General features: G+C 42.7%; 1 protein-coding gene across 2 annotated transcripts in view; it reads left to right on the top strand.

Annotated features, from left to right (window-relative positions):
* Nucleotides 1-23,971, top strand: part of LOC135518082 (ceramide transfer protein-like) — a 56,551-nt gene that overhangs the window by 5,067 nt on the left and 27,513 nt on the right. Inside the window, exons 3-4 of one of the 2 annotated variants that reach the window (XM_064942968.1) lie at nucleotides 17,820-17,936; nucleotides 20,431-20,496. In XM_064942968.1, the coding sequence (XP_064799040.1) occupies nucleotides 17,820-17,936; nucleotides 20,431-20,496 (183 nt within the window). Of the gene's footprint in view, nucleotides 1-17,819; nucleotides 17,937-20,430; nucleotides 20,509-23,971 lie in introns of both variants that reach the window. The other variant, XM_064942967.1, reaches the window with a different exon arrangement.

The following is a 23,971-nucleotide window of genomic DNA, read 5'->3' as shown; positions in this document are numbered from 1 at the left end:
TTGTTATCAGTATAAAAGACACCTGTCCACAACCTCAGTCACACTCCAATCTCCACTATGGCTAAGACCAAAGAGCTGTCAAAGGACACCAGAAGCAAAATTGTAGACCTGCAATAGGTAAGCAGCTTGGTTTGAAGAAATCAACTGTGGGAGCAATCATTAGGAAATGGAAGACATACAAGATCACTGATAATCTCCCTCGATCTGGGGCTCCACGCAAGATCTCACCCCGTGGGGTCAAAATGATCACCAGAACGGTGAGCAAAAATCCCAGAACCACACGGGGGGACCTAGTGAATGACCTGCAGAGAACTGGGACCAAAGTAACAAAGCCTACCATCAGTAACACACTACGCCGCCAGGGACTCAAATCCTGCAGTGCCAGACGTGTCCCCCTGCTTAAGCCAGTACATGTCAAGTTTGCTAGAGAGCATTTGGATGATCCAGAAGAAGATTGGGAGAATGTCATATGGTCAGATGAAACCAAAATAGAACTTTTTGGTAAACTCGTCGTGTTTGGAGGACAAAGAATGCTGAGTTGCATCCAAAGAACACCATATGTGAAGCATGGGGGTGGAAACATCATGCTTTGGGGCTGTTTTTCTGCAAAGGGACCAGGATGACTGATCCGTGTAAAGGAAAGAATGAACGGGGCCATGTATCGTGAGATTTTGAGTGAAAACCTCCTTCCATCAGCAAGGGCATTGAAGATGAAACGTGGCTGGGTCTTTCAGCATGACAATGATCCCAAACACACCGCCCGGGCAACGAAGGAGTGGCTTCCTCTTTGGAGGGAGTTGAAAGTCCGTGTTGCCCAGCAACAGCCCCAAAACATCACTGCTCTAGAGGAGATCTGCATGGAGGAATGGGCCAAAATACCAGCAACAGTGTGTGAACCTTGTGAAGACTTTGACCTCTGTCATTGCCAACAAAGGGTATAGAACAAGTATTGAGAAACTTTTGTTATTGACCAAATACTTATTTTCCACCATAATTTGCCATTTAAATTCATTAAAAATCCTACAATGTGATTTTCTCATTTTGTCTGTCATAGTTGAAGTGTACCTATGATGAAAATTACAGGCCTCATCTTTTTAAGTGGGAGAACTTGCACAATTGGTGGCTGACTAAATACTTTTTTGCCCCACTGTATGTGTATATTAATATCAGCCTTTGCATGTGAGTGTGCATGTGGCTCTGTCATACTCTACAACTCCTCTTGTATTGAAGACTCCCAAATAAGTTTTACACTCCTCTGTTACACACTGTCTCTCACTGAAGTGGAAGAGGGGTCTGCTGCTTGCCTGAGGCTGTTTCGGCAGGCAAAATATACACACGCATTGTCAGTCTCCAGTGATCACCAGTCAGGTTAGAACATGCAGGTGGCTTTACTTCCTTGTCAGTGTTAACAGACATGTTATCATGTCACAGCAAGACCGAGGAAGGTGTGTATGTGAGGCCACAGGGTCATAGCACCTTGAGCAGTGTGTCCCCGTCCGTCCGTACCCTGAGGGAAGCAGAAAAAACAGAGGAAGCCAGAGAAAGAAACCCAGGGAAGGAGAGCTAGAAACTCAGAGGGACTCTGCCTCTTCAGAGCCAGATGGGGCTAACGATGCTTTAAACCCCTGCTCTGTCTTTCTGTCAGTCTGTCTGCAGTGTCTGCTGCTGCTCTGCAGCCATTCAGCTGATTTGGTGGGAGGTCTCGCTTTTATTCCCTCCCTCTGGTGTGTGTATGTGTGGTCTGTGGTAAATCCGAAGCTCAAGCCAGTATCGGTTGAGTGGTCAAATAGCACAGATCCTTGTCGATCTGCAGCATGGGCATTTCCTCTCTAATTCATTCTTTCTCTGTGTCTCTCTGTGTGTGGATTTAGACTGTCAGCTGAATGCTATTAAAATGTGACTGCTCAAAGCATAAACACAACTGAACAGAAGGGGAACGTGGTGTGTGTGTGTGGGTCAACCAGTTTGTGAAAGAGAATAAAGCCTGCTGTCCTGGCTACACACAAACAGGACGTCCACCAGACAGTGGGACGGATGTTTAAAGAAGGTGCATGTCCTATTGTCACTCTGGCTTTTCATAGCAGTATTAGAAAAGAGGCTTGGGAGATATACTGTATTTCAAAATAATATTTTCTTTGCGTGGGTTGGTGGGTGCGATGCCATTGCTTAAATCTAAATTGAAGTATAACTAAGAAATCGAAGATGTGCCAAATAAATTAAATCCAGGTCAGGGCTCCAGGTATGCATTTGGTTGGTAACTTGCTAGTGAAGTGGCTCGATGTCAAGATCAAGCTTCTTGGTTACTGCATAGACATTCCATCTCCTCCTGGATCCAGATACTTGTTGCCTAAATGTATTTGTTTGCCCATTCGATAATACCGTATAACCTGGTATGGTACAGAAACTGTATGAAAATCTGTGTTCTGCCCAACCCTACAAGAAAAGCAAACATGAAAATAGTATGCAGCATTGTTCGTAGGTTTTCTATATGCCTGGATCTTTTTGACATTGGGCCTATTTTTCATTGGGTGGTCTGAGAATGAATGTGGTCCATTTGTTTATTCCCAGCACATTAATAAAAGTGTGAGTGACCCTGCTTATGATTACAGCAAAGCACACTCTTTAGGGATTTAGGGATCAATTCCTCAGTTCAGAAGGCTGGAGATCAGCAAGAACCCTGCCTGATTTGTGTAACAGAATAATATAGGCCTTTGGCCTCACCGCTCAGAATGACACTAGTATCCATCATTAGCTCCAGATTTAGCTCCAGCTCTCGTCCCCTTAGGGGCTAGGAGACAGACGAAACAGGAGGGAGCCTCTGTTGATTGATGCTCTCAGCCAAGGCCATCGGCAGTGATACTATCTGAGCAAAGCTGGCAAATCAGTTCAAGAAGCATTTGCAGATGTCAATGTCAGTAAATTCAGCATTCTTCACTTTGCCCACCTCAAACCCTCCAGCCCATTTAGGGTGTTATTGCAGAGGGAAGCTCTTTGATTGGTTTAACATGTCCAAGGAATTGCTGAATCTGGGTTGTTCAGTAATATTGTAGGGAGAGGAAGAGCAGGGGCAATCAGAGTTGATTTGAAGGGGTTTTCTAAAGTTTGAGAGTGGAGGGGTGGGTAGGATGGAAGGAAAATAAACACTATGGGGGAGATGTTAAAGTGTTAGTTGAAATAGGAAGTGGGTCTCTTCCTCTGGTCTGGCCCTTGTAACTTCCTGTGGGCTGATATCACAGGAGAAGAAGATTTTTGTTCTGTGGTGACTGTCATGACCCTCTCCATCCTGTTCTGTCTTTTTCTCTCCTAACCTCCTGTCCAATCCTTCTCTCTCCCATTTAGCTAGGTCAGTCTCTCCCATTCTAGTCTCCTCCTTCCCCCTGTGACCTGACCCATCTACCCTTTCAGGATTTGTTTGTACCAAAACACAGAAGCATACAGAAATAAGGGAAGTCATGTTTATCTATGTAGATATGTGGTGGGCTGAATGTTTTGATTGGTTTCCCAGGATCTGAGTGGTTTGATCTCCCTCCACATTGGTTCTAAATCTGAGGCTTTACAGGCTGCTTTGAGGAGAGCTGCTCTTCCCTCAACTGTGGGGAACACGTACACAAGCTGGGGCGGGGGTCGGTGAGAATGTAGGGGTGAGTGTATGTGTGGGCAGGGGGCACCTCTTCAAAAGCAGGATGGGAAGTTTGTCTTGGGAAAGAGAAGTAAATAAGGTCTCAGCCTCAATCCTGTCATTTTGATGTTTCCGGACTCTTTCGTACATTGATTTGTATTTATTTAATCTTTATTTAAATAGGCGAGTCAGTTAAGAACAAATTATTATTTACAATGATGGCCTACCCCGGCCAAACCCAGACGACGCTGGGACAATTGTGCGCTGCCCTATGGGACTCCCAATCACGGCCGGATGTGATTCAGCCTAGATTTGAACCAGAGACTGTAGTGATGCCTCTTGCACTGAGATGCAGTGCCTTAGACCGCTGCGCCACTCGGGAGCCCCTTGCTCTTAAAGAGAGAACATTTGAGGAGAGTAACTAAGTATTCAATCATTTGTGTGTCTGTCAGCTGAGAGGTCCACTCTGCCTCTCCAGAGGTGTATGTGTAGTTAACTAGTGATTATGATTGATTGTTTTTTATAAGATACGTTTAATGCTAGCTAGCAACTTTCCTTGGCTTACTGCATTCGCATAACAGGCAGTCTCCTTGTGGAGTGCAACGAGAGAGAGGCAGGTCGTTATTGCGTTGGACTAGTTAACTGTAAGGTTGCAAGATTGGATCCCTCGAGCTCACAAGTTGAAAATCTGTCGTTCTGCCCCTGAACAAGGCAGTTAACCCACCGTTCCTAGGCCGCCATTGAAAATAAGAATGTGTTCTTAACTGACTTGCCTAGTTAAATAAAAGTATTTTTAAAAATCCGCAAATCGACGCCCAAAAAATAACGATTTCCGATTGTTATGAAAACTTGAAACCGGCCCTAATTTAATCTGCTATTCCGATTAATCGGTCGACCTCTACCATAGAGACCCCACCCCGCTCCCTAGGACCCTTTTTCCATGAGTAGTTAGAATTTCAAAGACGTGTCTGTGTGTGTGAAACCAATATACGCCCTGATGAATGGACAGTCACTAGTATACACAATGCACATCCAAACCTAGAACAGAAGAAGCCTGATACTGTGACAGAGCATAGTCCTGTGATGCTTGACTCTAGTCTTATCTTCACTCTGCCTAATACATGGGTTGGGTTGGGATGGGTTAAATGACTCTGCCAACTCACTAAAGCAGTCTCATTCTGCTGTGATGCACACATTTTCTCTCATTATGTTAGACTCAATCTGCCAGTGTGAGGTGTGGTATAGGAATGGAGTGTACCATCTTAAAGCTGCTCTGTGTAATTATACAGTGCCTTGCGAAAGTATTCGGCCCCCTTGAACTTTGCGACCTTTTGCCACATTTCAGGCTTCAAACATAAAGATGTAAAACTGTATTTTTTTTGTGAAGAATCAACAAGTGGGACACAATCATGAAGTGGAACGACATTTATTGGATATTTCAAACTTTTTTAACAAATCAAAAACTGAAAAATTGGGCGTGCAAAATTATTCAGCCCCCTTAAGTTAATACTTTGTAGCGCCACCTTTTGCTGCGTTTACAGCTGTAAGTCGCTTGGGGTATGTCTATCAGTTTTGCACATCGAGAGACTGAAATGTTTTCCCATTCCTCCTTGCAAAACAGCTCGAGCTCAGTGAGGTTGGATGGAGAGCATTTGTGAACAGCAGTTTTCAGTTCTTTCCACAGATTCTCGATTGGATTCAGGTCTGGACTTTGACTTGGCCATTCTAACACCTGGATATGTTTATTTTTGAACCATTCCATTGTAGATTTTGCTTTATGTTTTGGATCATTGTCTTGTTGGAAGACAAATCTCCGTCCCAGTCTCAGGTCTTTTGCAGACTCCATGTTTTCTTCCAGAATGGTCCTGTATTTGGCTCCATCCATCTTCCCATCAATTTTAACCATCTTCACTTTCCCTGCTGAAGAAAAGCAGGCCCAAACCATGATGCTGCTACCACCATGTTTGACAGTGGGGATGGTGTGTTCACGGTGATGAGCTGTGTTGCTTTTACGCCAAACATAACGTTTTGCATTGTTGCCAAAAAGTTCAATTTTTGGTTTCATCTGACCAGAGCACCTTCTTCCACATGTTTGGTGTGTCTCCCAGGTGGCTTGTGGCAAACTTTAAATGACACTTTTTATGGATATCTTTACGAAATGGCTTTCTTGCCACTCTTCCATAAAGGCCAGATTTGTGCAATATACAACTGATTGTTGTCCTATGGACAGAGTCTCCCACCTCAGCTGTAGATCTCTGCAGTTCATCCAGAGTGATCATGGGCCTCTTGGCTGCATCTCTGATCAGTCTTCTCCTTGTATGAGCTGAAAGTTTAGAGGGACGGCCAGGTCTTGGTAGATTTGCAGTGGTCTGATACTCCTTCCATTTCAATATTATCGCTTGCACAGTGCTCCTTGGGATGTTTAAAGCTTGGGAAATCTTTTTGTATCCAAATCCGGCTTTACACTTCTTCACAACAGTATCTCGGACCTGCCTGGTGTGTTCCTTGTTCTTCATGATGCTCTCTGCGCTTTTAACGGACCTCTGAGACTATCACAGTGCAGGTGCATTTATACAGAGACTTGATTACACACAGGTGGATTGTATTTATCATCATTAGTCATTTAGGTCAACATTGGATCATTCAGAGATCCTCACTGAACTTCTGGAGAGAGTTTGCTGCACTGAAAGTAAAGGGGCTGAATAATTTTGCACGCCCAATTTTTCAGTTTTTGATTTGTTAAAAAAGTTTGAAATATCCAATAAATGTCGTTCCACTTCATGATTGTGTCCCACTTGTTGTTGATTCTTCACAAAAAATACAGTTTTATATCTTTGTTTGAAGCCTGAAATGTGGCAAAAGGTTGCAAAGTTCAAGGGGGCCGAATACTTTCGCAAGGCACTGTATGTGTACAGGTGTTTTTGGAGACCTAGATTTGAACACAATTTCCAAGAAACTTCCTCTCTCTCTCTCATAGGTAGTCCGCAGGGAATCATATGGTACATCAGCATCTTCTCTGAACGCAGTTTAGGCTGCTGAAAATTCGACACTGCAAGTGGATGCGATAACCGCTACGATCAAGATTGAAAAGATTAATCAATTCCATTTGATGTCTTCAGACCAGGTAAAAATGTGATAACGCTGGGTATAATTCTCATTTTTAGATTACTATAAAAAAAAAACTTTTTATTACAATGCAAGGTACATGGTTAACTTTATTATAGATAACTATCTAGCTAACTTATCTAAAGTTGTTACCGGGAATTTCTCTGTCTGGTAAAACATGAGATCAATCTGGCGATAGCTAGCAAGCGGTCTTGGTACATTAGCTAGCTATCACAATGCATTTGGACTTTCATAGTGCTGCATTCACAGAAAATAACATGGCTTTGGCATGCTTGGTAATGTTTAGTCCTTTGCCCTTCTGATTCCAATACTGGGTATGGCCCCTTGCATTCTCTAACTAGCTGGTAGTCCTGAGTGAGCTACCGAGTTAGACTAGCTAACAATCTAAATGTGCCTGATTTTTTTAGATTGCAGTAAAAACAAACAAAGCTCCCATAATTAGATGTAATAGACCCTAATGTGAATGAGACAAGTGGTGGTAAATGTGCACCAAAGTGAAACAGAATATTATGAAGGATACCCTAAGACATTCGATTTGATTAACATTTTATCAACAACTACTGCATTTCATTTGGTATCTATAAAAGTGCTGATTTTGTATTAGCTACATTGGGTATCAAGGTGTTGTGTATTAATTGTAGAAGTGTGACACATGACCCTTCTGCGTGAAAAAAAGGTATAGGCTGCTGAACAATACAATATATTTCTAACAATGTTTGCATGTTTTTTCTGTAGGATTCCAGTGTTGAAGAGCCTTATAGTTCCCATGTGCTGTGGGTAGAGAAGCTAGAGGAAGGGGGAGAAGAAGAGCTAGGTGTAGGGCTGCAGAAAGAATCAGGAAGACCATGAGGGCTGACTGACAGGAGAGGGTGACCCAGATAAAGGTTGGTGAAAATCTTTCACCTGTGGTTCTGTATACCTGTTTCACATTTCAAAAATCATTTTACACATTATTTGACTTTTCTGTAATGAACTGTTTCTCCTTTTATTCACTATCAATACAGGCTAGGTTGAGAGAGCTGTCCTTTGAGGAAAGGGGAAAGGTGCTGGAGCAGTTCGCTACCTGTTTACTTGGCGTGATGTTTGACATCATGGATTTGCAGATGGCTATCCCAGAATCTCCAGACATCCCAGACTGAGGACAACCTCGCTGGTGCACCTACCTAAAATTGACGGGAGATGCCCGCTGACCTGGGGCCGGTTGCACCAGTTGGTCATAAGTGGGTCATAACTCTACATCCAACTTAAAATTCACTCTAAACTGGACTTGAAAATTCTACGTGTTGCACCACTTGGGTGTAAGCCCTTCTAAACTCAGCAAAAAAAGAAACGTCCCTTTTTCAGGACCGTCTTTCAACGATACTTTGTGAAAATCCAAATAACTTCACAGATCTTCATTGTAAAGGGTTTCCCATGCTTGTTCAATGAACCATAAACAATGAACATGCACCTGTGGAACGGTCGTTAAGACACTAACAGCTTACAGACGTTAGGCAATTAAAGTCAGTTATGTAAACTTAGGACACTAAAGAGGCCTTTCTACTGACTCTGAAAAACACCAAAAGAAAGATGCTTAAGGTCCCTGCTCATCTGCGTGAACGTGCCTTAGGCATGCTGCAAGGAGGCATGAGGACTGCAGATGTGGCCAGGGCAATAAATTGCATTGTCCGTACTGTGAGATGCCTAAGAGCGCTACAGGGAGACAGGACGGAAAGCTGATCGTCCTCGCAGTGGCAGACCTACGTGTAACACCTGCACAGGATCGGTACATCCAAACATCACACCTGCAGGACAGGTACAGGATGGCAACAATAATTGGCAACATAGCATCATTGGACTGAGCTTGTCATTGTAGGCAATCTCAACGCTGTGCGTTACAGGGAAGACATCCTCCTCCCTCATGTGGTACCCTTCCTACAGGCTCATCCTGACATGACGCTCCAGCATGACAATGCCACCAGCCATACTGCTCGTTCTGTGTGTGATTTCCTGCAAGACAGGAATGTCAGTGCTCTGCCATGGCCAGCGAAGAGCCCGGATCTCAATCCCATTGAACATGTCTGGGACCTGTTGGATCGGAGGGTGAGGGCTAGGGCCTCCCCCAGAAATGTCTGGGAACTTGCAGGTGCCTTGGTGGAGGAGATGCACTGCAGTACTTAATGCAGCTGCTGGCCACACCAGATACTGACTGTTACTTTTGATTTTGCCCCCCCCCCCCTTGTTCAGGGACACATTATTCCATTTCTGTTAGTCACATGTCTGTGGAACTTGATGTCTGTTGTTGAATCTTATGTTCATACAAATATTTACTCATGTTAAGTTTGCTGAAAATAAACGCAGTTGACAGTGAGAGGACGTTTCTTTTTTTTGCTGAGTTTGTGCTATGCCTGGTCTTGGATTCTACGCCTAGTAGGGAGCAGGCGTAGGCCCCAATTTCACACACTATCTTCATCATGATGTGCATAAAACATTATAGCAATCTTGTGTGTCCATAATTCACAACCTCCGCCGGCTTTTGGAGTTGACTAGATGTGAATATCTATATTTATTATAACGTTTGGAGGACTTTGGGAGTTTCAATAAGCAACAATTTGATACATCCCTTGCATTAGCCTATTACTGCAATATTTTATTTATATGGATCGTGCATGTATGCAAAGTGACATGTCTCGCAAGCCGCGCATAAAATGTACTTTTTGGCCCACCAGCCAATGATGAAATAAATCTACCAGCCAACTCAGATTTTTTTACCAGCCAAAATATATTTTGGTCAAAATTACTGAAAAAAAAAAGCCTAATGTTTCAAAACAGAAATCTATTAAGAAGTAATGTGGTATATTACTCAATTTCATATTAACCTAAGTTCCATCAATATCAGGAAACCGGGCCCAGGGCAATAGTAGTTCAGTACTTTACCATATCAGTATTTCATCATGGTTTTTTTATTTGATCTTATTTGTCTTGTGGTATTTTTGCACAACTGCTTTTGTTATTTTCTTTACTTGCACTGTGGTCTTTGTTAGTTTGAGAAGGTTACAGAGTATCTTGTGTTCTTATAACATCTGTAATAAACCTTTTATTTGACCTGATCTGTGTATTCATCCAGACTGGTTTCATACTGTATTTATACCAGGATAGTTAGATAATTCCAAATGACCTAACCAGATTAAAACCTTCAGGTTTAGAATAGAGTAGTTTAGTAAACAAATCTAATACCATTCCAAAGGTAAAATAATGATGCCTATATGCTAGATAAAGAATGCACAAATATTGTTTCTCAAACATGTTTCTTGCCCACATAAACGTCCCTTATTTACATATGAGATCTCAGGTTCTCCCCTGTTCAAAGGTGTGCAAACTGCAGGAGGGCTTCATGTGACGTCTACTGAAAGCGGTACTTCTGGCCATGTCCTTAGACATAGAGAAGATTATTTGATGGTTGTAGTCAAGTGCTGCCAAAAAGGGTTCTAGTCTCTGGAATTTGACTATACCACTTGCCAACTATGACAGACTTGCCTTTGATGACCATCAGTCTTACATTTCCAAGGTAAATACATACAGTTTAGTAAGTATTTAAATTATTGGAGAAGGATGCTATGTGGCAGAATGAACAATGATTTCTCACCTGAAGTTTCAGTCCGTCTCAATATTTTTCAAGACAATTTGGGACAGTGAAGATCCCTGCTGCATCCGGTCTTTGTTGCGGTTCTCCTCCAGATTGACATGCTGGCTGCAGCCGAAGGCCCATTCATGTTCTTTGACCACGTGATGCAAGACACACCTCCACAGATTCTGAAATTAATTGAGAATGCATCATTGAGAGCATGGCAACCTCCTATGTACAGTAAATATCTTAAGCAACTTGTGTGGAAGGCAGTCAGCTGAGCATAATGTTTCAGTTGATATTAACTAAGAAAAGGCTGGAAAAGTATTCTATGTCTGCTCAACAAGATACTGTATAATTTGTGTTTCTTGAATTCCATTTGATATGTTTCTGAGTAACGTATTGCATTAGAGACTCCCCAGAACCATATTGCCCGCGGTGTAAATAGTTATCATATCTACGCAATGAATTGTAGTTGTTTGCAAGGTAAATTAAGTAGTCACCATGAACCTCACTCTGTCTGCAGTTTTACAGCAGAACCAGAAAGGGTGGACAATGTCCTTGACCCAGACCAGCATGATGGATTGTCCCGAAATCATTATGCCTGAGTTTGGTTGAAAAGACATTGCCAGGGAGAGAAAGTCCATTACACATGAGCAAGCCTCGACCCAGACCCCACCTCAAGCCTACAACTCAATATTAAAATAGGCAATTTACATGACAGGGAAAGGAGCATTCTAAACAGTTTAAATTACAATGTCAAACTCAGGACAGATGTGCTAATAGAATGAGTCTATTCTCAGAGCATAACAGTACATCTCATTAACATTGTGTTGGTCTAATCTCTGAATGTAGGCTTTCGGAGACCATAGAATGATCAGCATGGTACAAATTACAGGGGAGCCATTGGGGGGCTCAGCTCCTCTGAATGCAACAGAAGTCAAACTTTTTTTGGAGGGGGGGGGTCTCTAAATTATGCTAATTTAACCATTCTCCTATTTGTTTAAAATGCAGTGGTAAATATATTTTAGTGCTGAATATGAAAAGAAAATCTTCCAATGATATGGACCTCTATTTAAACCATGACAATGTATTAAGAATAGCCTTTAGTCCAATTCATCCATTGATTTATCATTGTTTGCTTATGCCACTTATGTTTAGAGTGCTCAAATGAAATTTGAGTGGTCACATAAACATATTTAGCAGATGTTATTGCGGGTGTAGCGAAATGCTTGTGTTCCTAGCTCCAACGGTGCAGTAGTATCTAACAATTCACAACAATACACACAATTCTAAAAGTAAAATAATGGAATTAAGAAATATATAAATATTAGGATGAGCAATGTCGGCGTGGCATTGACTGTAATACAGGGTGTATAAACACGTGATGAGTAAAACAGTATGGAAACATTATTAAAGTGACCAGTGATTCAATGTTTATGTACATAGGGCAGCAACTTCTATGGTGCAGGGTTGAGTAACCGGGTGGTGGCTGATAGTGACAGTGACTAAGTTCAGGACAGGGTACTGTGTGGAGGCTGGCTCGTTATGGCTATTTAACAGTTTGATGGCCTTGAAATAAGAAGCTGTCTCTGTCCCAGCTTTGATGCACCTGTCCTGACCTCGGCTTCTAGATGATAGCGGGGTGAACAGGTCGTGGCTCGGGTGGTTGGTGTCCTTGATTATCTTTTTGGGCCTGTGCCCAAGAAAGCTATGGTGGTCTACTTGAAACATGTTGGTATTACAGACTCAGACAGGAAGAGGTTGAAAATGTCAGTTGGTCAGTGCATGCTCAGAGTAGGCGTCCTGGTAATTTGTCTGGCCCTGCAGCCTTGTGAATGTTGACATGTTTAAAGGTCTTACTCACATCGAGTACGGAGAGTATGATCACACAATGTCTCGTTGGTAGGCTATACGTGCTCATAGTTCGTCTATTTTATTATCGATTGATTGTAAGTTGGCTAATAGGACTGATGGTAAAGGTAGATTACTCTCTCGGCGACGGATCCTTACAAGGCACCTGGATCGTCATCCACAATACTTCCATGTTTTCTTCCTGCGAATGACTGGAATGAGGAACTTGTTGAGTGTCTGGAGTAAATCCTTCCCATCTGACTCGTTGAAGAAACATTCCTCCAGTACGGGGTGAATAATCTCTGTCCTGATATCAAGAAGCTCTTTTCGGTCATAAGACACGGTGGCAGAAACATTATGTACTAAATAAGTTACAAATAACGTGGAAACATACACAATAGCACATTTGGTTACAGGATCGTAAAACGGCATTTCAGATTGTCAGTGACATGAACGCTGAGGAACTTTGAAGCTTTTCACCTTCTCCACTGCGGTCAACTGTGATGTAAGTGCCTTAATGTGTTTGGACCCCAGGAAGAATAGCTGCTGCTTTGGCAGAGGCTAATGGGGATCCCTAATCAATTCACATGACAAACAGTGCATGAGAAGGCCAGCTAATGGGGATCCCTAATCAATTCACATGACAAACAGTGCATGAGAAGGCCAGCTAATGGGGATCCCTAATCAATTCACATGACAAACAGAGCATGAGTAGGCCAGCTAATGGGGATCCCTAATCAATTCACATGACAAACAGAGCATGAGTAGGCCAGCTAATGGGGATCCCTAATCAATTCACATAACAAACAGAGCATGAGTAGGCCAGCTAATGGGGATCCCTAATCAATTCACATGACAAACAGAGCATGAGTAGGCCAGCTAATGGGGATCCCGAATCAATTCACATGACAAACAGAGCATGAGTAGGCCAGCTAATGAGGATCCCTAATCAATTCACATGACAAACAGAGCATGAGTAGGCCATATTTTCTCATCGTAGCCTTATCTGTTAACGCGGATACATCCTGACAAAATGCACACTTACTCGCCTGCTAATGATCCAAATGGTTGCCAAATCAGGCAAGAGAATACTTTTTTCAGAATGAGTCATATGCATTCAAAATGCAGGGCTTTTAGCGGTTATTGAAATGGCATATTCACTGCAGTTTACAGCCGAGACTAGAAAATAAAAATGCATTATTGCATTGTTATAACCTAGGTGTGATCATTTTCTTGTCCCTAAGAAGTATTAGTAATATTAGACCTAATATTTAGGTAATGAATGATGGATTGCACATGCTTCTAGGACTAGGCTACACCTCTCTGGTCTGTCTTCAAGGTGCTCTTTGCGCAGTTACGCACCTGACCTCTGCTGTCTCTCAGCTACAGCTTTTCCTCTTAGCCCTTGGAGTCCCTGGAAAAGCTAGACTACAATGGCTTGTTGTACACTTTATTCAAGCATTTTATTTACTTCTACTAGCCTATCAAGGACAATTTCCAGCTCGATCTTGCTTGCTGATTGTAAAATAGGCAGAGAGAGCGCTAGCTGTTCCCATGTGCTATAGGCTATTCAAGCCTCCACTGTTTCTCTTCACTTGAAATCCCAGGAAAAGCTATAGGTTACAAAAGCTATAGGGCATGTTTTTTTTATATACTAAGCCTAATGGTCTTTCTTGTGAAGAGAAACAGGCTTGCTCTTGCTAAATATAAAATAGGCCTAGGCCAAATGAAAAAAAAGTGGAAGGCACTTGCAAACCACTTGAGCATCGAGGCAAACAATGACATGATGTAAAAGATGTGCAGGCTAAACAGCGTCTGTTGTTGAGTTGCTACATTTCTATATTTGTCATTACGTGTATACTAAACTAAAATATAAACGCAACATGCAAAAATGTAAAAGATTTGACTGATTTACAGTTCATATAAGAAACTCAGTCAATTTTAAATAAATTCATTAGCCATAATCTATTGATATAACATGACTGGGAATACAGATATGTATCTGTTGCTCACAGATCCCTTAAAAAAAAAATAGGGGCGTGGAAGTTGCTAAATATTGGCGGGAACTGGAACACGCTGTCGTACACGTCGATCCAGAGCATCCCAAACATGTTCAATGGGTGACTTGTAAGATGAGTATGCAGGCTATGGAAGAACTGGGACACTTTCAGCTTCCAGGAATTGTGTTCACATCCTTGCAACATGGGGCTGTGCATCATTATGTTGGAACATGAGGTAGTGGCGGCGGATGAATGGCACGACAATGGGCCCCAGGATCTAGTCACAGTATCGCTGTGCAAATCAAATCAAATTTTATTTGTCACATACACATGGTTAGCAGATGTTAATGCGAGTGTAGCGAAATGCTTGTGCTTCTAGTTCCGACAATGCAGTAATAACCAACAAGTAATCTAACTAACAATTCCTAAACTACTGTCTTATACACAGTGTAAGGGGATAAAGAATATGTACATAAGGATATATGAATGAGTGATGGTACAGAGCAGCATAGGCAAGATACAGTAGATGGTATCGAGTACAGTATATACATATGAGATGAGTATGTAAACAAAGTGGCATAGTTAAAGTGGCTAGTGATACATGTATTACATAAGGATGCAGTCGATGATATAGAGTACAGTATATACGTATGCATATGAGATGAATAATGTAGGGTAAGTAACATTATATAAGGTAGCATTGTTTAAAGTGGCTAGTGATATATTTACATCATTTCCCATCAATTCCCATTATTAAAGTGGCTGGAGTTGAGTCAGTGTCAGTGTGTTGGCAGCAGCCACTCTATGTTAGTGGTGGCTGTTTAACAGTCTGATGGCCTTGAGATAGAAGCTGTTTTTCAGTCTCTCAGTCCCAGTTTTGATGCACCTGTACTGACCTCGCCTTCTGGATGATAGCGGGGTGAACAGGCAGTGGCTCGGGTGGTTGATGTCCTTGATGATCTTTATGGCCTTCCTGTAACATCGGGTGGTGTAGGTGTCCTGGAGGGCAGGTAGTTTGCCCCCGGTGATGCGTTGTGCAGACCTCACTACCCTCTGGAGAGCCTTACGGTTGAGGGCGCAGCAGTTGCCGTACCAGTTGCCGTATTGCCATCGATTAAAAGCAATTGTATTCATTTTCCGTAACTTATGCCCGCCCGTACCATAACCTCACCGCCACCATGGGGAACTCTGTTTACAAAATTGACATCAGCAAACCGCTCGCCCTCACAACGCCATGCGCATGGTCTGCGGTTTTGAGGCCCGTTGGACGTACTACCAAATTCTCTAAAACAACATTGGAGGCGGTTTATGGTAGAGAAATTAACATTAAATTATCTGGCAACAGGGGCCTCCCTAGTGGCGCGGTGCTAGCTGCGTCACTACAGATCCTGGTTCGATCCCAGGCTGTATCGCAGACTGCCGCAACCTGGAGACCCATGATACGGCGCACAATTGGCCCGCGTCGTCCGGGTTAGGGGAGGGTTTGGCTGGCCGGGTTGTCCTTGTCTTATCGTGGTCTAGCGTCTCCTGTGGCGGGCTGGGCGCAATGCACGCTGACATGGTCGCCAGGTGTACGGTGTTTCCTCCGACACATTGGTGCGGCTGGCTTCTGAGTTAAGCGAGCAGTGCGGCTTGGTGGGGTCGTGTTTCGGAGAATGCGCGGCTCTCGACCTTCGCTTGTCCCGAGTCTGTACGGGAGTTGCAGCGATGGGACAAGACTGTAACTACCAATTGGCTATCACGAAAAATGGGTAAAAAAAAGTGATCTGGCAACAGCTTTGGTGGACATTCCTACAGTCAGCATGCCATTTGCTCTCTCCTTCAACTTGATACATCTGTGGCATTGTGTTGTGTGTCCAAACTGCACATTTTATAGTGGGCTTTTATTGTCCCCAGCACAAGGTACACCTGTGTAATGATCATACTGTTTAATCAGCTTCTTTATATACCACCTGTTAGGTGGATGGATTATCTTGGCAAAGGAGAAATGCTCAGTAATAGGGATGTTAACAAATTTGTACCAAGAATTTGAGACAAATATCCTTTTTGCGTGTATGTAAAATTTCTGGGGTCTTTTTATTTCAGCGGATGAAACATGGGGCCAACACTTTACATATTGTGTTTTATATTTTTGTGTACATTGAAGTATTATTTGCAGTTGTCACTGACAATGAACACACCCTGGAGCACTGAATGGTCTTGTTACCACCTTATTAATAGGCCTTCATCGTGTAGTAGGATGCGTTGCTCAGTTGATTGACAATTGTACTGCAGAATGTTAAACAGTCCGCTGGTGTGGATGCTCGACAACATTTATAGTGATGTATAATTTATCGTTATAGTTATCGTCCTTGGTGTGGACGGCTCTTAACGTTGGCTAAAGATTTGACATGTTGAATATTTGAAACTCCAGCCAAGGACATGAGATGTTCTAAAACTAGACAGTTAAGATCACACAAATTGTTGTGTTTCAACTTCTGTATCTGAACTGCGGTTTCTGATCATGGCTATTCTGCTCCAGTAGACCAGTGACTTGTGTGAAGTAGCTTGATAGTTAGCCAATATCAGTGTGGCTTTCAGACCAGAAATCAGAAATACAACAGAAGGTCAACTAATGTTATACATATCAGTTAGCTACTTACTAATTTACAGTGCATTCGGAAAGTATTCAGACCCCTTAACTTTTTGTCACGTTAGTCTTTTTCTAAAATTGATTAAAAATATGTTTTTAAGTCATCCATCTACACACAATACCCCATAATGGTAAAGAAAAAACAGGTTTTTAGAAATGTTTGCTAATTTGTAAAAAATAAAAACAGATATACCTTACATACAGTGGGGCAAAAAAGTATTTAGTCAGCCACCAATTGTGCAAGTTCTCCCACTTAAAAAGATGAGAGGCCTGTAATTTTCATCATAGGTACACTTCAACTATGAGGAGGATCGAGGAGCCTCTTAAAGAAGAAGTTAAAGGTCTGTGAGAGCCAGAAATCTTGCTTGTTTGTAGGTGACCAAATACTTATTTTCCACCATAATTTGCAAATAAATTCTTTAAAAATCCTACAATGTGATTTTCTGGATTTTTTTTCTTCTCATTTTGTCTGTCATAGTTGAAGTGTACCTATGATGAAAATTACAGGCCTCATCTTTTTAAGTGGGAGAACTTGCACAATTGGTGGCTGACTAAATACAGTTGGCACTATGCATTAGGGCAGTTAGCGTTTTCCTGGCATCCGCCAAACTCCGATTCATCCGTAGGACTGCCAGATGGTGAAGGTGACTCCAGAGAATGCGTTTCCACTGCTCCAGAGTCCAATGGCCAACTTGGTAGTGAATGTTGCAACCGAGGATGGACTATTTTTACGTGCCATGCGCTTCAGCACTCAGTGGTCCCGTTCTGTGCGCTTGTGTGGCCTACCATTTCGCGGCTGAGCTGTTTTTGCTCCAAGACGTTTCCACTTCACAATAACAGCACTTACAGTTTACCCTTCATATTCCCCTCCCCCCTCTTTCTTTTTTGACAGGCCCATTGTTAAATGTTTTGTTGGTGTTGATATGATTTAAATATACTAATCATATTTCTCTCTCTACCCTTTCTCTCTATCTCTACCCTCAGCCCCTTGAGTTTGATGAGTGCAGGCTTGACATCAGTGTTAACGACAGTGTGTGGTACCTGAGAGCCATAGACTCCGAACACAGACACCAGTGGATCAACTCCATCGAACTACACAGGGTAAGAGACACACATCACCAGAGTTTGCAATTTGTCTTTCTAATTGTATTGTATTTGAATTCTGTCATTTTGAAATGGAATGGATCTAACTTGGTTCTTTCCTCTGCTGTATTCTTCTTTAAATTACATGTTTTATTGCCACAACTTATAAACGCAACATACTATTTTACTGAATTACAGTTCATATACGGAAATAAATTAATTGGACTAATCTATGGATTTTGCATGCCTGGGCACGGGTTCAGTCATGGGTGGGCCTGGGAGGGCATAGGTCCACCCACTGGGGAGCCAGGCCCAGCCAATCAGAAGTGTTTCCCCAGAAAGGGCTTTATTACAGACAAATTCTCCTCAGTTTCATCAGCTGTCCAGGTGGCTGGTCTCAGATGTTCCTGCAGGTGAAGAAACCGGATGTGGAAGTCCTGGGCTGGCATGGTTACATGTGGTCTGTGGTTGTGAGGCCAGTTGGACGTACTGCCAAATTCTCTAAAATGGCGTTGGAGATGACTGATGGTAGTGAAATTAACATTCAATTCTCTGGCAACAGCTGTGGTAGACATTCCTGCAGTTGGCATGCCAATTGCACGCTCCCTCAAAACTTGAGACATCTGTGTCATTGTTTTTTGTGACAAAACTGCACATTTTAGAGTGGCCTTTTATTGTCCCCGGGACAAGGTGCACCTGCGTAATGACAATGCTGTTTATTCAGCTTATTTATATGCCACACCTATCAGGTGGATGGATTTTCTTGGAAAATGAGAAATGCTCACTAACAGGGATGTAAACAAATATATGCACAACATTTGAGAGAAATATTATTTTTGTGCGTATGGAACATTTTTTTATTTCAGCTCATGAAACATGGGACCGGCACTTTACATGTTGCCTTTACATTTGTGTTCAGTATATTTACCACTATCTGGGTTTCCATCCAATCGGCAACAGATTTTCATGCAAATATAGACCGCTGCGCCACTTGGGAGGCCCACTTTCACCACCCTGTAAAATTTGTCATAACTTATTTTGTCTGCCTATTATTCTGCATGGTTTTCCGAGTCGTAGTGGGAGGACCACACACCTTGTCATCGTGTGACTCCAACTTTACTTTGATATGATGGTAATTATATCAATATTTGCGCATAAAGGTGTTTCCATCGCCATTTTCTCACATAATACATTTTACCGACACAAAAATATCCCTCCGTCTTGAACAAACAAAGGATCTTTCTGCATTTATAAAATTGTATTGGAACTTCCTGTTTCCGTCACAGCTTATATTTTTTATACGGTATGACTACTCAAACAGCTGACTGAAGACAGGAAGCCTGGACATTCGTGCGATCGAGTCAGTTTTTGCTGTAAAATTGACCTTCTTGCTGAAACAAGCAGGGTGTTGTAGAAAATGAGTCTACAGTTGCCTAGGCAACACCCCCCAATGCCTGCAGCACGTACAGTCAGGAGCGGAGGAGGGTATAAAATGTATTTTATATACACACATACACACACAGTTGAAGTCGGAAGTTTGCATACACCTTAACCAAATACATTTAAACTCAGTTTTTCACAATTCCTGGCATTTAATCCTAGTAAAAAATTCCCTGTTTTAGGTCAGTTAGGATCAGCACTTTATTTTAAGAATGTGAAATGTCAGAATAATAGTACAGAGAATTATTTATTTCAGCTTTTATTTCTTTCATCACATTCCCAGTGGGTCAGAAGTTTACATACTCAATTAGTATTTCGTAGCATTGCCTTTAAATTGTTTAACTTGGGTCAAACATTTTGGGAAGCCTTCGACAAGCTTCCCACATTATGTTGTGTGAATTTTGGCCCCTTCCTCCTGACAGAGCTGGTGTAACTGAGTCAGGTTTGCAGGCCTCCTTGCTTGCACACGCTTTCTCAGTCCTGCCCACACATTTTCTATAGGATTGAGTTCAGGGCTTTGTGATGGCCACTCCAATACCTTGACTTTGTTGTCCTTAAGCCGTTTTGCCACAACTTTGGAAGTATCTTTGGGGTCATTGTCCATTTGGAAGGCCCATTTGCGACCAAGCTTTAACTTCCTGACTGATGTTTTGAGATGTTGCTTCAATATATCCATATACACTTTTCTCCCTCATGATGCCATCTATTTTGTGAAGTCCGTGAAATAATGCACAAAGTAGATGTCCTAACCGACTTGCCAAAACTATAGTTAGTTGAAAAACGAGTTTTAATGACTCCAACCTAAGTGCATGTAAACTTCCAACTTCAACTGTATGTGTGTGTGTATATATATATATATATATATATTTAAAAAAAATGCTATTTGAATGGTTATAACAGTGACTACGGTCATTTGGCTGACAAATAATTGTCGTCCAAAATTCCGTGATCGTCACTTGTGGTACATAGTTGGTTGAGAGTTGTTTGTCATTCCGCATAACATTCCCTGTTACACACATTCACTCACAGATTAAACTGTATTAACCGTGTGTGATGTGTCTGTTTCTACTAGAGCCTTAGAGACGGGAGGATAGACAGTGGAATCATCCAGAGGACCTCTCTAGTCCCTCCATCAGCGGTGTGTTTAATGGCAAGTCTATCTATACTAAACCCAAAGCTACTGTTTGATCTATTTCCCTATAGCACAATACCCTTAATACAGTGTGTGTGTGTCCTTTTATCCGGAGTTGTCATTTGCTGTTCTCACCATTTAAAAACAGGTCAAATAAGGGGGGAGTGAGTGGCACCTCTTGTTTACACTAAGAAAGAACGACAAAGCTTCCAGGGAGGGGTTCTCACTGTTAAGTTCATGTTTTAAGTATCCCTATATTTCTGTTGTTACAGGGCTTTCACTCTGTTATTAGTGCGCCTGTGCAGGGGTCTCGCTGTTGATGGACCTGGCCTGAGTGCAACGGCAACCATGTAGTGTGCTAATACATTTTAGTAAATGTTGTTAAACTGGAACCTGGCTGTTGTGTCACTTCGAGTTAACATTGATAGCAGAGGATGGCTAATAACTACAATGTGCCACCTCGGTTCGACGACGAGGTCGTATGAAAGTTGGAAACATTTCTTGGAATCTGGACACGGGTTACTAATCTGGACAAGAAAGGCAAGCACTTGCATTGGTATTATCGCTCGAGGGAAGAGCGAGAGATACAGCACAGGAAATATCCCTGGAGGATTTGAACAAGGATGATGGTATGGGAACTTAGATCAGAGCATTCGATTCTGTGCTTCTAACAGAAGAGAAAGACCGTGCCTACGAGGCATATTCAAACTTTGACAGTGTTACTAGAGACAATTCGGTTGCAATGACGGACGACATCATTGATTTCGAATAGAGGTACACTAGGATGCACAAGTACCACATGGTTCTCCCGGATGCAGTGTTAGCTTTCAAGTTGCTAGATGCTACCTGTCTGGATGGTAGGGAGAAACAGTTGGCTTTGACTGCTTGTACTGTGCTGACTTTTGCATCAATGAAGTGGGCACAAAAAAAATTCTGGGGTGAAAACATGTCTGTCGCACCAATAACAGATGGAATGCAAGTGAGTGACGGCACCATATTACACTGAGCAGCAGAGAAAAGGCGCCAACAAGTCCCATACTCAAGACAACCAGAAGAGGGCGCCATTTCCCGGGACAAATCCACTGGACAAATATGGAAGGAGATCAAAATGTGCTATTCGTCAAAGCACTTACCGTTGGGTTAAAGACTGTCCTCATAAAAATGAACAAGTTAAACTAACAGAGGAAAATGTAAACACAGCGAGAGAGCAGTTTAACATTACACTGTTTTCAAATGAATCTGCTTCTGATACTGGGATCTTGATAGTTGATAAAATTTGATTTGATTTAAGGATTCTATTGGTCACAAACACATGTTAATGTTAATGCGAGTGTAGCGAAATGTTTGTGCTTCTAGTTCTGACCATGCAGTAATATCTAACAATTTCACAACAACAAGAAAAGAATAAGAATATGTACATATAAATATATGGATGAGCAATGGCCGAACGGCATAGGCAAGATGCAGTAGATGGTATAGAGTACAGTATATACATATGAGATGAGTAATGTAGGGTATGTAAACATTATATAAAGTGTCATTGTTTAAAGTGACTAGTGATACATTTATTACATCCAATTTTTAATTATTAAAGTGGCTAGAGATTTGAGTCGGTATGTTGGCAGCACCCAGTCAATGTTAGTGATGGCTGTTTAACAGTCTGATGGCCTTGAGATAGAAGCTGTTCATCAGTCTCTCGGTCCCAGCTTTGATGCACCTGTACTGACCTCGCCTTCTGGATGATAGCGGGGTGAACAGGCAGTGGCTCAGGTGGTTGTTGTCCTTTGATCTTTTTGGCCTTCCTGTGACATTGGGTGTTGTAGGTGTCCTGGAGGGCAGGTAGTTTGCCCCCGGTGATGTGTTGTGCAAACCACACTACCCTCTGGAGAGTTTTACGGTTGTGGGTGGAGCAGTTGCCATACCAGGCGGTGATACAGCCCGACCGGATGCTCTCGATTGTGCATCTGTAAAAGTTTGTGAGTGCTTTTGGTGACAAGCCAAATTTCTTCAGCCTCCTGAGGTTGAAGAGGCGCTGTTGCGCCTTCTTCACCATGCTGTCTGTGTGGGTGGACCATTTCAGTTTGTCCATGATGTGTACGCCGAGGAACTTAAAACTTTCCAACTTCTCCACTACTGTCCCATCTGTGGATGGCGGGTGCTCCCTCTGCTGTTTCCTGAAGTCTATTATCATCTCCTTTTATTGAGTGTGAGGTTATTTTCCTGACACCACACTCCGAGGGCCCTCACCTCCTCCCTGTAGGCCGTCTCGTCGTTGTTGGTAATCAAGCCTAGCACTGTAGTGTCATCTGCAAACTTGATGATTGAGTTGGAGGCGTGCATGGCCACGCAGTCATGGGTGAACAGGGAGTACAGTAGGGGGCTCAGAACGCACCCTTGTGGGGCTCAAGTGTTGAGGATCAGCGGGGTGGAGATATTGTTTCCTACCCTCACCACCTGGGGGCGTCCCGTCAGAAAGTCCAGGACCCAGTTGTACAGGGTGGGGTTGAGATTCAGGGTCTCGAGCTTAATGACGGGTTTGGAGGGTACTATGGTGTTAAATGCTGAGCTGTAGTCGATGAACAGCATTCTTACATGGGTATTCCTCTTGTCCAGATGGATTTGGGCAGTGTGATTTTGTCGTCTGTGGACCTATTGGGGCGGTGGGCAAATTGGAGTGGGTCTAGGGTGTCAGGTAGGGTGGAGGTGATATGATCCTTGACTAGTCTCTCAAAGCACTTCATGATGACAGAAGTGAGTGCTACGGGGCAATAGTCGTTTACCTCAGTTACCTTAGCTTTCTTGGGAACAGGAACAATGGTGGCCATCTTGAAGCATGTGGGAACAGCATACTGGGATAGTGATTGATTGAATATGTCCGTGAACCAACCAGTCAGCTGGTCTGCTCATGCTCTGAGGACACGGCTAGGGATGCCGTCTAGGCTGGCAGCCTTGCGAGGGTTAACACGTTTAAATGCTTTACTCATGTTGGCTCCGTTGAATGAGAGCCCGCAGGTTTTGGTAGCGGACCGTGTCGGTGGCACTGTATTGTCCTCAAAGTGAGCAAAGTTGTTTAGTTTGTCTGGGAGCAAGACATCAGGGTCTGCGACGGAGCTGGTTTTCTTTTTGTAGTCCGTGATTGACTGTCGACCCTGCCATATACCTCTCGTGTCTGAGCCGTTGAATTGCAACTCTAATTTGTCTCTATACTGACGCTTAGCTTGTTTGATTGGTTTGCGGAGGGAATAACTACACTGTTTGTATTCTGTCATGTTTCCTGTCTCAATTGCCCTGATTAAAAGCAGTGGTTTGCACTTTCAGTTTTGCGCAAATGCTGCCATCAATCCACGGTTTCTGGTTGTGGAAAATTTTAATATTCGACGTGGGTACAACATCACCGATGCACTTGCTAATAAACTCACTCACCGAATCAGCGTATACGTCAATGTTGTTGTTCGACGCTATACGGAACATATCCCAGTCC

This window comes from Oncorhynchus masou, chromosome 28, assembly GCF_036934945.1.
Source record: "Oncorhynchus masou masou isolate Uvic2021 chromosome 28, UVic_Omas_1.1, whole genome shotgun sequence".
NCBI lineage: Eukaryota > Metazoa > Chordata > Actinopteri > Salmoniformes > Salmonidae > Oncorhynchus > Oncorhynchus masou.
Note: the sequence above shows the minus strand (reverse complement) of the source record. Positions and strands in the feature narration are given on the sequence as shown.